Here is a 15,713-nt window from a genome sequence, read left to right as displayed (position 1 = left end):
TCTCAGCCTGCAGTGCTGCCTCACTGTTATTCGGAGGGTCAGAGACGGAGTTAAGTCACAGGTGAGGGCGGCCATGGGTATATTGGGAGCCTTTACAAGCCTATGCATAATTAGTACATTTATAGGAAAAAGAAAAACAGTCTTTATATTTTTCTTTTTCCTCCAAATAAATCTGAAGTTTACTCTAGCTGTCTCTTGAAGGCTTCAAGCACAGCAAGGGCTTTCTGCTAAAGTGCATCCTGGTATTTTTAGTCTTCCATTCAAGGTGGGGTGATTAATGCCACAAATGTAAACTTTTTGCCTAGCATATTTCGAGAAGGATTTATATATTTGTATGACCACCTTAACATGGTTTGTGTACTTTTCAAATTCTCTTTGTAAAATAGAATATTGTTGAAAGCCAAACATGGGAGTGAGAAGGGTAGGATGAGAGGGCAAGTGAGTCTTGACTATGTGCCCAGGATATGGGAAGAGAGGATTCAGTACTGGAGACTGGAGACTTGAGAGGTTATATTCTCTCAGGCCCTATGCTGATTTTCAGGGCACAACTCTAGAGGACACATGGGTGGATAGCATCCACCCACTTTTTTCCGGGTGCGAACGCAACCCCTTTTAGGTGTATCTGAGGCTAGCATTCAAAAAAGTTTGATCACTCAAGTCAAGTGTTCGGCTACTAGCATTTTTCAGGTTAGCATGTTTCCAGTGCAAAAGCTTACCTACAAGCCCACATGAAAGTGTCATCAAAGCACATGTCTACTGTTTGGATTTTGTTTTCCTTGAAATATTTAATATAAATTTTTGGGTTTAAAAAAGGTGTGTACTTTTTATTCTTTGCCAGTATAGTTATTGGAACTCTTTCAGGTTATTGTTCCAGTGTTGGTTACATTTTTTGAAAGGCAAATACTCATTTTCTTCTGAAGGGAAAGATCAATTGAACTGAATGTGTATATTTCACTTTAAGATATGTTCACTTACAGTGCATATATTAATGGGTGGCAGCCTTTGATTTTTGGTATGGGGGTAGAGATTACCACACAGAGTGATGTGAGGGAGCTGTACCCACCCCCCAGTCGAAACAACACATTTTACAGCACATTTTGCAGCAGGATTAGAGAAAAGCATATGATTTATAAGAAGGTCTAAATATAATCTCAGCAACAGTCACCTAACCTGCTGAGTTGTCTTTGCAGCATTCTCCTACAGGATAGCCTGCCACTCCCTCACCCGCAAAGCAGATTTGAATGATGCTATTGAATTGTAACAGAACCTGGAGTATTGGAAAACCTAATTCTTAAAAACTGCCTGTAAAATCAATACATTTGTACTCCTTTTCCTTTGAAAACAGTACTGTAAATTGCATACATGTAACCCTTTTTTCCAAATTTTCATAGGGGGAAAACCCCAGCAAACCCCCCTATTGTCGGTTCAGCTTGCCCGCTACGCTCGCTTGCATGCACTTTCTAATTCCAGGTTTAGCGCCCCACCACTTCAGAATTTCACCAGCCGCCACTGGCAGTAAGCAATATTCAAAAGCTATGCCATTTTCAGGGGACAGTACCATTGGCACATTGTACTATTTTTTCACCAGTGGGATTATATCAAATTGCACTTCCTTTAAAAACACACATGCCATGGCGTCTTTTAAGCCTTAATCCTGCACAGATATTATTGCAGCAGTAGCAACCAATAGAGCCTGAGCTTCCCACAGCAGGCATTGTTCCATCAATTCACAATTTGGCCTGCACAGCCAGTCAAGCACACGTGGGCCAGTTTTCATAGCAAGGCCTTTTTTAAAAACACTGTATAAAACATGCAAGCGTTGATATCTGCGCTGGTCGGGTGGGGTGTGAATTGGAGGGGTTTTATCTTTTTTGTATTTTGTAACGGTTTTTTGAGTTTTGGTAGGACACAATGAACAGTATGGGCATGGTATAGTTCAGCGCTAAATGCTTGGGCTTTTTTTATTTTTTAACACTTTTGGCAATGTGTTTAGAATTTTTTTGAATGATACGGCCAGTATACTTTAAATTAAAAGAGGGGATATCAAATGAAAAGTTGGCTTCCATAGCAAGTTTGTTTGGTCCTAACCCCCCCCCCCACGTTCCTTTAAAACAAGATTTGGGGGGGTGGGGGGCGCAAGCGTGAATATTTAGGTTGGTGAGAGGAGGCTGTAACTGAGACGCTCACATTATTTCCCTGGAGCAGTTACTAAGGGCACCACTTGCAAATTAATTTATTATAATCATGTTATAGCTCAAAGAGCTTTATCATGATATACAAATACAACACGAATACAGTACAATACAAAAACAGATAAAAATGCAGATAAAACGGTTCCAAGATGGCAACCAAGTGGAGAGCACAGTGATCAATGCTCTCCTGAACCTCGGAGAGCATCCACAGACTTTTTCGAGCTACAAGTGCCCTACCAAGGCAGCAATTTAAGGACGTGGACAGCCCGGGCAGAAGGGGGCCACCATTCCTATGGCCTCACATAAGAACGGGAACACAGAGATACAAATACCGCCGGACCCCAGGAGGCCGTCTCAGCGCCAAAAGCAGTGGAGAGACAGAATTAAGGAGGCGGCGCGGGAGGCACTAACTGGAGGCGCAGTGAAGTATAGACTGCAGCGGCAACGGAAGAATCCTCCAGGTGACTTTAGAGGTCTCAAGGGACGCAGCGGGCAAAGATCCTGGGGGCTCCAGAAGAGGGCATATATCGGCCCGGACAAGTGAGAGAGGCAGGAGGCCCTCGGGCGGATCAGGAACTGCAGAGGGAACTGCAGAGGGAACTGTCCGGGGCCCGCGTTTACCCCAACGGACCGAGCGTAATGCATGCAGCGATAGGGAGAGCATAAACCCTGCGGGGAGCAGCATTGTGCGACAAGGAGAGCCACAACAGAGAAGCCCCTGACTAGGACCAGGGCGAGGCCTGGGGAGATTCCACTGAGAGGGATCAAACTGGTCCACAATGTGAGGGCAGGGAGCCAGAAACAGACCCGGAGGACGGGAAGTGACTGGACCGGGGACCCAGAGGTAACGCTGCGGGAAACCTAATTTAATTTAAAGAAAGGCAGAGAAAAGCCACAACAGGAGAGCGCTAGGGAGCATTAAACCCCAGGGGTGACCAGCAAAAAGGGAGGCGCCCAATCCAAGCACCCAGGCCTTTGGGGGGAGCACCAGCCATACCAGAGGCATCAATATTATATGACAAAGGGGGCCAACATCTTACGCCAGGAGGCGGAGGAGTGGGGGTTATTAACCGAAGAACAGTGGTGTGGTGACACAGGGAGTCCTCACACCAGGCAAGCCTAACACAGCTCGGAGGACCCCCCACCCCCAGGCAGGGAAGCAATAACCCATACTCTTACTGACATTTTAAAGTGGCACAGTGAGATAAAGTCTACTACCCACACACCAGGAGGGAACCAGGGAGAGGACCCCATTTGGCAGAGTCTGGGATATCAGAGAACGAATAACTACTTGGGAAGGACCAAGACCATCAACAATGTCCAACGCCAGAGGAAAAGACCTGCATTTACCCTCAAAGGGCCCCAGGAAACCCCTAGAGAGCAACTGCCAGAAAATGTGGAGCAAAGAAGCGACCTCCCCCCAGGGAAATCTAGTATGCCAGTAGCAAAGGGGCTAGGGAGAGCCCCATGTGGAGGAAGTACAAGATCAATAGGTGAAGCACTCACGTCGCAAACAATACTTCACAGAGTTCATATAAAATTGCGTAAACAGTGCCAAAACAAATGACTAGGAGGGAAGATCTGGCACCGCACTCCAAGAGATAAAACAAGACGGAGGAAAGGGTCGACACAAACAAGACAGCCATACAATAATTGACAAAGGACTCCAGGAAGATCAAAACCTGGGTAGAACAAATGGCAATAGCAACCCGTAACCTGGAGCTTCAGACGAAAGATTTAGAAAACAGATCGAAGAGATCAAAAATATGCCTGATGAGGTCCTAGATAAAGACTTTGGAGCAGTGAAGGGCTTCTTTGGAGGACCTACTTGATACTGAGGAGAAACTAGAAGCTTGAATATACAGGATTCAGAGTCGGCCCCCGCAGAGAGGAACGGGGGGCTCGCCTCAGAGGTCTTGGCGGCTCTGCAATTCTACAAAGTCAAGGAACAGACTGTACAACAGTCAAGAAGAGCCGAGCAAATAACTTACACCTCCATGGCCCTAACCCAACGCATTGGGTTAGGGCCATGGCGGTGGGGGCAATACTTTTATCCAATCACACTCCCCCGACGGTGCAAATAGCCAGAAGGCCAGGTCCCCCAGGTCTCTGGAAGTGGAGGTACCCAGTGCATCTGTTTAAAGAGGAGACTTTGAGGAGGTAATTGAATGAGGTGATGACGATTTTCTTCAGGGACAACAAAGAGGGAGCGACTTCGGGGCAAACGAGGTGGGGCGCCTTCAAGGCAACTATCAGGGGGAGAATCATTGCAATCAAGACTCGTAGAGACAGGGAGTTAAGGCTACTTGAAAGAAACAGAAGGGAAATTAAAGAGCGCAGTGGCCAGGATGGGCATAGGAGCCAGCGGGGCTACGAGAAAGTAATAAGACCCAATTGGAATTCGTACAGGCAAGGGCAGCAGAAAAAGCATTGGTGTTTCGCCAATACAGCTGATAAGACTTCTGGCTAAGATGTTGAGAAGGGAAGAGTTAAACTAAAGGTGGAAGAGGGAGGTACTAGCACGGGCATCAAAGATACAGTTCGGGAGTTCTACACAGATTTATATAGTTCAGCTAACCCCACAGAACATAGTCAACAGGATTACTTAAAAGCAAGGGGGGTGGCTAAATAATACAAGAAACAGAAACTAGAATTATAGATCTAGAGGAGGAAATGCAGAGAGTAATTATGCCCCTACCCAACATTAAGACCCCAGGACCGCATGGCTTAAGCACAGAATTTTATAAAATGTTCATGGAAACTTTGATCCCATATTTGGTCCCACTATTCAACGATATGGGGGAAGGGAAAAATAATAGCAACAATGGATGAGGCAAAGACCAGCAGAATGCGGCTCGTACAGGCCAATAGCACTAATTAATAGAGATGCGAAGATTTTTACAAAAGTCCTGGAAAATCGGTTGGACCAAAGTCTTACAAGCATAATTAGCCCAGACCAATCGGGGTTTATTAGGGACAGCATAACACCAGGAGAACAGCCCACCTCAGAAAAGGTCAACAACAAAAAAAAAAAAGACCCCAGCAATCTTAATAGCCTTGGATGCGGAAAAGGCTTTTGACAGGTTTGAGTGGCGGTTCCTGTTCATAACGAAGAAAATGGGCTTTGGGGAGAAATGTCCAACAATGAAAGGCCAACTACCAGAATCCATCATGAAGATTATCATTTAACAGTCAATAATCCAAGCCCATTAAGGTCCAGAGGGGTACGAAACATGGCTGGAGATGGTCCCTTTACCGCTTGCTCTACGCCATTTACTTGGAGCCACTTTTGGAAGCAAAAAAAGCTAATGGGGAGATAAAGAGGGGATACAATTCAGGGGAAGGGTCCACAAGTTTTTGCGTATTACATGCTTTTGACTGAGGGATCCGGAGGGCTCCCTGAGAGCAATGGAAAGAGACAAGCGCTTCAGGAAGTTAGCAGGGTTTAAAATAAATCCTCAGAAAACTGAAATATTGAACCACACTATAACGAGAGAGACCGGGAAGGGGCTCAAGGGCAGTCTTCCATATAAATGGGTCTAGAAATACATAACCTCTCTGGGTATAAAGCTAGCTAAAACAGTGGATGAACTATTTGTGGTCAACTACATGCCCCTGCTAAAAGTAATTAGAAATAAGCTGGTGGACTGGAGTACCGTAACAATAACGTGGATGGGTAGGATTAACGTGCTAAAGATGGTAATTCTCCCACAGATGATAACTTTAGGGGAGCCCAGATAAGGATACTGAGGGACTGGTTGAAAGATGATGGGGGACAAAATATGTAGGGCAATAATAGGGGAAAACATTGAAGAGGTACCTTGGAAACCAAGGGAGACGGGACACTCCTGGGATGAAGTAATAAGGCGGGCCCAAATCACCACATTTCCGTCACCATTTACCCCAATTTTCAATAACCTAGGGTTCTCTCCAGGGCTTGGGGAAAGATTCGGACAACATTGTTAGCCATGATCCATACTAAGCCGATTTAAATAGAATCTTTCATTAAATCTTTGCAAACCAGAGTGGACAATGAAGCGTTAATTATGTTTTTGTACTTTTGAATGATCACATTTTTTTGTTTTGTCTTTTAGATGGTGCTCCAGCACCACCTTTAAGTCAAAATGATTGCATTGGAGTACAGACAGGAGGGATACAGGGTGCGAGTGGACACTTATGTACCAATTTACTGACCACCCCTGGCCAGGATAATCCTGATGACCATTACCACCCACTACCTACCTCCCTCCGCCTAAAACTCACCCTACTGCAATCTCTTCGAGCTACCTCCACATACAGCAACAAACTTTGCACAGTATAGTGCCTGGCAGGGCCATTTCTAAGCAGTCTGCTGAGAATTTAGCTTGCTGCTGTAAAGGAATTTGTTCCTGGTTTGACAAAAAAGGTGTTAACCAAGTGTGCAGTCAGCCACTTGATTTATAAGAAATGTCTTTTCACCTTAGTTCCTTGCACTGAAGTTTTGTGACAAAAAGAAATAAAGGAAGAATGGCAAATTGTACGGTTTTAGCATATGCACGTGTATTGAAAAAGGCATTTTCCCAGTGCTGACATCATACACCCAGGTGCCACACCATTATTCTGCGTTGCCGCCTTATGGTCAGGTTTTACAATAATTTTCCCGGATCTTAGATCCGGCAAAAATTTCTCCCCGTGTCTCGGAAAACTATTTATGCCCATCTACTGTCCCATCACTTTTCTGTTGCCTTTGTCTTCATGTAATGCGCCCTGATGCCTGCGGGCTTCAGCGCAATAAAAAATAAAGAAATAAACTAAACAAACAATCAGATCACCAAGACCAAAGTCGTGGGACTTAACCTCTAGACTACAGGAACGTCTGACACGAACACTCGTGAATATTCCCGTCAGGATTGTACTGTGCAGAAAATGCTTAAGAACAGCTTTGTACATTTAAAAGATGTGCACCTTCTCTAGTTTATGTGCAACATTACAGGAAACTCATTAATAATGTATTAATGAACTTCTGAAATCTAACTATTTATCGGGGGCGGAGGGGTGCTAAGAAAAATGTTGCGAGTTCTCCCACACCTTAACTTACAAACTCCCCCACATCCGTGCTACCAAAGAACCCCCACCTTTCCCTCATCACCCTCCTTACGTACCTATTGCCTCTTCCCCTCCCGGCTGGTGCGATCCCACAGTTAATAACCATTTCCAGCACCGATTATGCAGCTGTCGGCAGAAAAATAAAGGAAAATAGAGGAGGTGGCCCGGTAAGCCTTGCAGGGTCCTTCTCTACCGCTCCTCCCCCCGCCCCCTGGGTTAGGGGAGGACTCAGGCACAAAACAGCGCCAAAACCACCAAAAGCCTGCGAATGGCGAACAATGGAAGGGGGCGTGGTAAGCCCTTTATAATGAGCGGGCGTCCTACCGCAGGTAGCATCCAGCCCCTGCAGTAGGACGCCCGCCCCGCTGCCGGAGAAGGTTTTTGTTTTGTTGCCAGAGAAGAGGAAGAGGTGTCACCCAGAGAAGAGGAAGAGCTGGCAGGAGGACTCACTGCTGCTTGTCGTGCTCAAGGCAACGATCATCGCATTCGGAGCGGCGGAGAAGGGGCTGGAGCCCAGGACCAGGAGGTTGCTGTGCCAGGTCAGCAAGCAGTGTAGTCAGAGCTGCCGAAGAGGGGCTGGAGCCCAGGTCCGGGAACCCAGTGCAAGCAGCAACAGCTGAGGACGATGGGGATGGTTCATAACGCTGTGCCAAGAGGATGAAGCTTCGCAGTTGACCCGGAAGGAGTGGAAGCGCGGCGGAAGACAAAAGAGGACCCGCCAATGGGGAAAGAGCAGATCGGCGCCGGAAGAAACGAGGGGAAGAAGGTAAGGAGCTGCGAGGGGCTGAGAAGGCCGCAGCCCTTATCTAAAACTACCCGGGCCGGCAGAGGGTGAAAGGAGGTTGCGCGAGCGGGTCACTTGAACCGGTTTGCCCAGGTAAAAAACATTGGGGTGCAGCTTTCTGCGCACTCAGGCCCGCCGAGCGGAGAGTCAGTGTCTGATACAGCAACGCACCGCTGGCTACTGCGGACCCACTCCCCAGTTGGAAGTGGGGGACACAATGCACCGTCCGCCATTATTTCAGTGCATATGTCCGGCGCCTGGGCGAAAAAGCAGGGCAAATTTTGTTGAACAATAAGCACCGAGGAGGTGCAGGAGAACGGCTCTTGTAGTAGACGGAAGGAAGGTGCAGAGCTCGCAGCACAACACCTGAGGAGGCCAGACAGCTGGGAAGCACGGCAGGAGCCGCAAAACTTATTTCACAAAGGCGGCAACCTAGCAACAGGGAACGTTTGCTCAGCCTGCAAGAGAATGGAGCTGGAGGCCTTTTCTGGAGATGGCAAGATTGGCTGCAGCAACCCATGGGCACGACTGGATGACCTCAATGGTGGCCCAAACAGGGCAGGAAACGGCTGGGCCCAGCCAGGTGAATGGCTCGCCACTCATGTTTCAGGACAGTGCCAGTGAAGGGGCACTGGTGGAAGCAGAGGTACGAGAAGAGGAAGAGATTCAGGCAAAGAAGAGAAAAGGGACTATGACTGCAAAAGGCCAGGGCGAACAAGGAGCAGTCCAACACCAGCAAAAAACCAAGAGGGAAGGAGAGGGCGCAGTCTTACTGGCTCCGATACTTGCTGAGGCTCCAGGGAACTGTGGTGGCACACCCAGCACTCCTGTAACCAGACCGGTGGAAGTAGCTGCGGAGGGACCCACATCTCTTGAGATGGTCAAAGGTATGTTGATGGAGTGCATGCAAGCATGGGGGAAAGGTGTGGAAGTTCAAAATGTGCTAATGACAGTATGTTGAGAAATGTGGTAAATTAAAATGGTGCGCTATCAGCAAGGGATGACCCAGGTCCCAACCAATTTAGGGGCGGGGGGAACGTGGGGGCAGGTAACCCAGTGTGGAAGACCAATGGCAGGAGAGGCTATGGAGGGAAGAATTTGTGGACATCTTTGACTTGTTGGGGATTGTGCCTTGGGGAAGGTTTGAAAGACTTGTCAGAGAAAGAGAAAAGGGAAATGAAGAGGTCTAAGGTGGAACACACTATTCACAATTGGCTCAAAGCATTTAGAATGTACATGTCTGTGATGCTAGAAAAATACCCGCATGATGCGTTATCAATAGTGGCTTACGAGCAATATATCCATGACCTATACCTGAAGTATGGGGATGAAGGGTGGCTTGATTATGATCGGGTTTCAGGCTGAAAATGCAAGTGTGGCCTGCTTTGTCCTGGGATGAGGTGGATGTCGGGGGAGAGGGGGTACACTGATAAAATGGTGCCCGCTAGGGAGTCTGGCGACAAGCAGCAAGGGGAGAAGTCTCAGGTTTGAAGAGGCCGAGGGGGTTATTCGCAGCAGGGTCGGGGCGGTTGGTCCTTTTGCGGGCCCTCCTCCTGGGTCAATCGGGCAGCAGGCTACCAGGGGTAGCGAGCAGATTGCTGGAGGTTTGCAGAAGGTGATTGCCCCTTTGGTAAAACATGTCGATTCAGGCACCCAAGGGGCAGGAGATTAGGGCTCGCAGCTCCGCCTGAGGCGAAGCCAAACAGAAAAGCAACAGCAAGCCTAAAGAGAAGTCAAAGAGAGTGAGGAATTTCCAGAGAGTAACACGTTTGACAAACATGTGAGAGACAAGAGTATGATTAAAACAAATTTACCCACACCAGTTAACCTCCTTGCCATGACTCCTTTTCTTAATATATATCACAACAAGGTTGATGCAAAGTTGTTGTGGCAAGGGTTCAGGTGGCGTTTCAAGCTCCCAGGTGCATGAGACATGGTGCTTAAGGAGGCAACAGACCTATGGTCAGCACTGGAAAGGCCGGAGGTGGTGGCACGCAAAGTGGAGAAGGAAATCAAGCTAGGTAGAGTGGCTGGCCCTTTCCCTTCCCCTCCCATGGACAATTTGGTGGTGTCACCAGTAGGGCTAGTGCCCAAAAAAGAGGAAGGCCAGTATCGCCGGATCCATCACCTATCCTTTCCAGAAGGGCAATCTGTGAATGATGGCATACCGGAGGAGTTGTGTAGGGTTCGGTATGCCTCCCTGGATGACGCAATACAGATGGTTAAAGCGGCAGGGAGGGGTACCCTAATGGGAAAGTCAGACATTGAGTCAGCCTTCAGGCTCTTGCCAATTCACAAAGAGCCACCACTTGCTGGAGTTCAAGGAGGATAACAAATATTTTTATGACAAATGTCTGCCAATGGGCTGTGCCATTTCATGCTCGTGCTTTGAAGCATTCAGTACCTTCACTTTGAAGGAAAAGGTGAAGGAAGGTGGGATCTAGCATTATCTTGATGACATTTTGTTCATTGGTAAAGAAGGGACTGGGGAGTGCAGGGCACTCATGGCAGCATTTCAGGGGTTGATTAGGAACATGGGGGTCCCATTAGCAGCAGGGAAGACGGTAGTTCCAGCCACTAGATTGACATTTCTGAGGATTGAAATCGACTCAAAGGCGAATGCAGGGTCCTGCAGGACCAGGTGCAAATATTGAAAGAGATCATAAAGGGGCTGAAGGGTTAGAACAAAGCAACTTTGAGGGAGCTGCAGTCGCTGGCGGGTAACCTTAATTTTGCTGGAAAAGTAATACCCACGCGGAAAGTGTTTGCCAGAGAGGTACAGAGCTTAAGACAGTGGGACTGCAGCATGCTTTCCCCAACATGTCCGGTTGGGATCTGAGGTAAAAGAGGACCTCCGGATGTGGGAAAACTTTTGGGAGAAGTCAAACGTGATTTCAATTTGGAGGGAGGACTGGGCCAGCAGCGAGAGGCTCAAACTATTTACTGATTCATCCGGGTCTCGCTGTTTTGGGGCAATTTTGGGAGACAGGTGGTGCATTAAGGCATGGCCTGCAGATTGGCATCTGAGGGGAATCACGAAGGACATCATGCTGTTGGACCCATTTCCCATTGTAGTAGCATTTAAATTATGGGGGAAATACCTGGAGAACAAAAGGGTGTCATTGTGGTCAGGCAATTTGGCGTTGATTCAGATTACTAATCTGGGGTCATCAAGCAATGTAAGGGTGTTGAAGTTGCTCAGGGAACTCACGAAACGCCTACTGGCTTTAAAGACTGAGGTCAGGGCTCGGCACATTCCCGGCGTCAAAAACACAGCCGCTGATTCTCCGTCTCGTTTACAGTGGTAGAAGTTCTGAGGCAACTGCCCTGAAGCAAGGAAGGTGATGTCCCTCTTCAAGGAGCACTGGTGGGGGATGATTGGGGTGATCTGAGCTCTCCGATACACAGCTCTGGTGCCAGGAACAGCAAAGAGGTACAGGGCATGTTGGGAACGGTTCACAGTGTTTCAAAGGGAGGTAATGTCAGAAGGGCAGAGAGAGTTACCGGTGCGGGCCTTTATGGGCTGGTGCTGGAGGATGGGGAAAACCAGAGCCTGGATGACATCACTTGGCGGCAATAGCCCATTATGCCAAACTTCAGGGGAAAGGGACCCCACCAAGGAGCATTACATCACATTGGCCATGAGAGGATGGGCCAAGGAAACTGTACCGAAGCCTGATGATAGGCGGCCCATCAACATAGTAAAACTGCATGGTTTAATTAAATGTCTAAATACAGTACGCAGCAGTAATGTGGAGAGAGTGGTATTTACAGCGGTCTTCACAGTAGCTTTCTTTGGGGCCCTCAGGGTGAGCGAGCTAGTGCCTGAGACAAAGGGGGCTAGCTTCTTGCGATTAAAGGATGTTCAGTCAAATAGCACCCAGGTGATCATTTACGTACGTAGGTCAAAGACCTACCAGAAGGGGAGAGGGGTGGCATTGACACTACAGGCCATCCAGGTGAGTTTAGTATGTCCAGTGGCAGCCTTGGCCAGCTTCCTCCAGCAAAGGCCGTCGTCGGATCCAGGGGCTCCATTGCTGCTGCACAGGGACAGGTCCGCCATGAGCCGCTTCCAGTTCAGGAAAGTGATGGACTTGGCATTAGCAAAGATGGGTTTGACAGAGGGGCGGTTCGGGACGCATTCTTTCAGGATCGGGGCGGCCACATCCACAGCAGCTGGGGAGTTAGGGGCCGAAGAGATCAAGAAGATAGGAAGGTGGTCTTCAGCATGTTTTAAAAAGGTACATAAGGCCGGAGAAAATGTAAAGTAACATGCCATCTTTCATCTTCTCATTACCAGTTTCGCAGAGGAGGAAGAGGCGCTCCGTTTGCGTAGTGGGGTACTTGTTCATTTCAAGGGCCGGGGCTAACTTGACACACGCAGCAGGAGGAGCTGAAGGCCAGCGAGTATCGGATCTGGTGGCATGGGGTACCAGGGATGAAATGGGCACAGCTGCAGGGGCTTATACGGAAGTTGCTGGGTAAGCAGCAGAGGCCATCCACTTGGGGTGGGGGGGGGGGGTCGACTTGACCAACTTGGGGAGGGGGGGTCTTGTTGAGGGACATGATGCTCCCTTTGCAGAAGATATCAGTGCAGCTAGACGGAGATCATGTGGTCAGAGATAATTCCCAGGCCGGAATGGAAGGGAGTCGAGAACCACACAGCAGTGGAAAGATCAAGGAAGAAGTTGAATTGCGCCATGTCTAAATTCTGAAAGGGCAGAGGCTTCCAACATATCAGACATGGCCTGATCAACTTGAACTCCCCCGAATACTTTCTAAAAAGATGGTGTTCATCTGTCAGCAATGGGAATGGAGATCTTCTACTGGAATATATGTACAAAGCTCTTGGAGCTATAAAAGGAAGCAGGAGAGAGGGGGAGCCACGGTGGACGGTAACCCACCAAGTGGTGTGGTGGTGTTTGGGCGACCAAGCACAAAAGACAGACTCCGAATGAGCCAGGAGGAAGCCGGAAGGGCCTTCGCTCTTCTCGGACCAGCGCCTCTTGGGAGCGTAACGGCAGGGGCGTCTGGTACAAGAGCTCAGCTTCTCCCAAAAGAAACAGCGCTCTCCCCACCCACGGAGACCTACAAGGGCTGGTTAGGCTCAGACACAAAGGGTTGGGAGAGTTGGGCCTACTATAGACCTGGTGCAAAGGAGTAGGGGGAAGCAGGCGTATTGGACACGGAGCAAGCGCCACACTTACAGACTAAATTTCACTAAATGTGTGCAGTGATTCTTTTGTTGTGAAAATAAAACTGCAGCCAAGTTTGCCATTTTGAAGAACTGTCTCATTCCAGCTAATTTTCTTAGAAGGGAAACAGAAGAATGAGCAAAAAATGGCTTATTGGCTATGGGTACAAATGGACAAATGCAGGGATTATGGCAGTGCTTCACAAATTCTGATACAAAATGACAAAACTGTTTTGCCAATACTTGTTTTAATGGACATTTAATATAGCTAGCAAACATATTCCAGAGCCTAGGATATCCGATTGTTATAAACATTGTGGCCCTGTGCGAGCGAAACGGGTGAGAACTGCGTAATACAGCCTCGCTTTACCAGGAAGATGTTTGCCAAAAATGACACTGGCTTCCCTTCTGCACGTGCGTTTCTAAATGTGACAGTATGCGCGTGGTTCTTCCTTGTGACGTCACCGCAAGCGGCCAGAAAGAATATCGTCCATCATTACTGGGCGACGGGTTTGCGCTTTAAACCCAGGGGCTGAATTAGTCTGAAAACCTTAACTGAGGTGCAGAAAGCAACAGCTTCGCAATAAATATAACACGGGCAAGTCCCTGAGAGGAGGGGCATTTCTCCAGGAAGTACATTTCCCCAAAGGCTGAACAAAGACAACTCTGCTGCGGGTGTTTGCAAGTGGACCGAGGCTCGAGAAGGTCTTCATGTCACGTTTCAGTTTATTCTTTGCACACGTGCAATGCCTTAATTACTTTTCCTCGTGCTGACACAAGCAAGGGGGCTGCATATATGCACCCCCCTGCCAGGCTCCAATTATAGCAGTATTTATGTATTCCTCGCTTTGGATATCCCAGTGGTCACATGTTTTGAGTGTTGGGGGAAAAAGGAGGTTTGCTCCTTCTCGCTAAAAACCAGTGATTTGCATACATCTTCGCGCTTGCGTCCAGTTACCTGCATGCCAGGTGCTCCAGGGTCCACCCCCGTGTCCAGCACGGCGATGAGTGTCCCGCGGCCATCATACTCGGGAAAGCGAGTAAGAAAGCCGGTGGCCCCGGTCTCCTTCTTTGGCAGAAGTCCATGCAGCGGGAAGGGCTCCTCTGCCGCCGGGGAGGCCATGGTGACGGTGCACTGGGTCCTGGAGCAGTAAGCAGCAGCTGCCGTGGGTGGGGGTGGCGTAAAAGGAGGGGGTGGTCAGAACCAGTGCAACTGGCACAAAGCGCACCCGGCGGCTGGAAGGACCCAGGGGAAGCTCGTTCTTGGTGAAGAGGACCACACAATTCTCGTGACGCACCGGTGGGAGGAGCTGCTTAGCACCAGCCACCAATCAGAGGAGAAGCGGAAGCAGCTGCTTTTCTGCTGGAAGAATGCGCGTAACCGGCGTGTCATAACTGTCAAAACGTGGGAGGGTAGCGAAAGGTGTATCCTTTCCTAGGTTCCGGGGAGGGGCTGTTTTGTGACGTCACCTGCAGATCAACTTTGGACCGTTAATGCCTGCGGGTCAGCTTTTGTATTCGCTTTCATGTTTAGCAGTTCTGTGTTTATTACAAATGTCAAGGAAGCACCCAGAACTAAGGTGACCATGTCGATGTTCCTCTTTGTGTCTGCTTGACACATGCCAAAGTGTGAAGCGAGATGAGCTTTCTAACCTGCACAGGATCACTTACTAATACCGAACCGGACGCTGGGCAGAATCATATTATGTACGATGCAAGCAACCCTCCAATTGGTTTTTTACACAGTCACAGGTGGAGTCGATCGGAAGACCGCGCTGTTGTTAGAACCCCGACCATATGGCATACTTTGCCCTTCTTTAATCGCCCTTTCTTTCATTTTCTTCCATCCATACCTTTTCCATCTCACCACTGTTGTACGGATCATGCAAAGGACACATACGCACGGAGGATAGTTAACACAACTTTATTCAATCACTAACTGGCGCTTCTCGCTTTACCCAGCATTCCCTCCTACTTCCTCACGACTTCATACGAGGCCAGCCTCTGCAGCGGGCGGGATTAGCATTGACCCTGTTGTGGCCAGGTAACACCATCCCCAGATGATATGTCCAAATGTCAGTTTAGCACTCCTCGACCAATCGCACTGGTTTCTTGATTATCCAACATGGCCTCCCATCTTGAGCTTCTGGTTCCATCGAGCTCTGTGGTTCAGCGTCATCCTCTGTCCCTCCCGGATCATCTCCAGGTGGGGTCCACATGTCATCTCCCGGCTCTGGGGTGACGGGTCTCCCTGGTGCCTTGGGAGCTTCTCTCTTGACATAGTGTTTGAACTGCTGGCAGTTCCTCGTGATAGCTTTCTCTTGATTTTGGGCTGTGACCATCGTCCCCTTTATTTCGGTGACCCTCATGGGGCTCGGGGCGAACCGCGGGTCTGTCTTGCGTATCATTGGTTGTTGTACCAAAACTTCCTTGCCTATTTGAAAGACTTTTGGCGTCG

General features: G+C 48.7%; 1 protein-coding gene across 2 annotated transcripts in view; it reads right to left on the bottom strand.

Annotated features, from left to right (window-relative positions):
- TPP2 (tripeptidyl peptidase 2) overlaps window positions 1-14,544 on the bottom strand; it is a 1,218,153-nt gene extending 1,203,609 nt beyond the window's left edge. Inside the window, exon 1 of one of the 2 annotated variants that reach the window (XM_069637049.1) lies at window positions 14,214-14,544. In XM_069637049.1, coding sequence (XP_069493150.1) covers window positions 14,214-14,378 — 165 coding nt within the window. In that variant the 5' untranslated portion in view covers window positions 14,379-14,544. The remainder of the gene's footprint in view (window positions 1-14,213) is intronic. The other variant, XM_069637048.1, reaches the window with a different exon arrangement.
- Window positions 14,545-15,713: the final 1,169 nt, after the last annotated feature.

This window comes from Ambystoma mexicanum, chromosome 7p (assembly GCF_040938575.1).
Source record: "Ambystoma mexicanum isolate Mex_15411 chromosome 7p, UKY_AmexF1_1, whole genome shotgun sequence".
Classification (NCBI taxonomy): domain Eukaryota; kingdom Metazoa; phylum Chordata; class Amphibia; order Caudata; family Ambystomatidae; genus Ambystoma; species Ambystoma mexicanum.
This window is presented reverse-complemented; position numbering and strand designations above follow the sequence as displayed.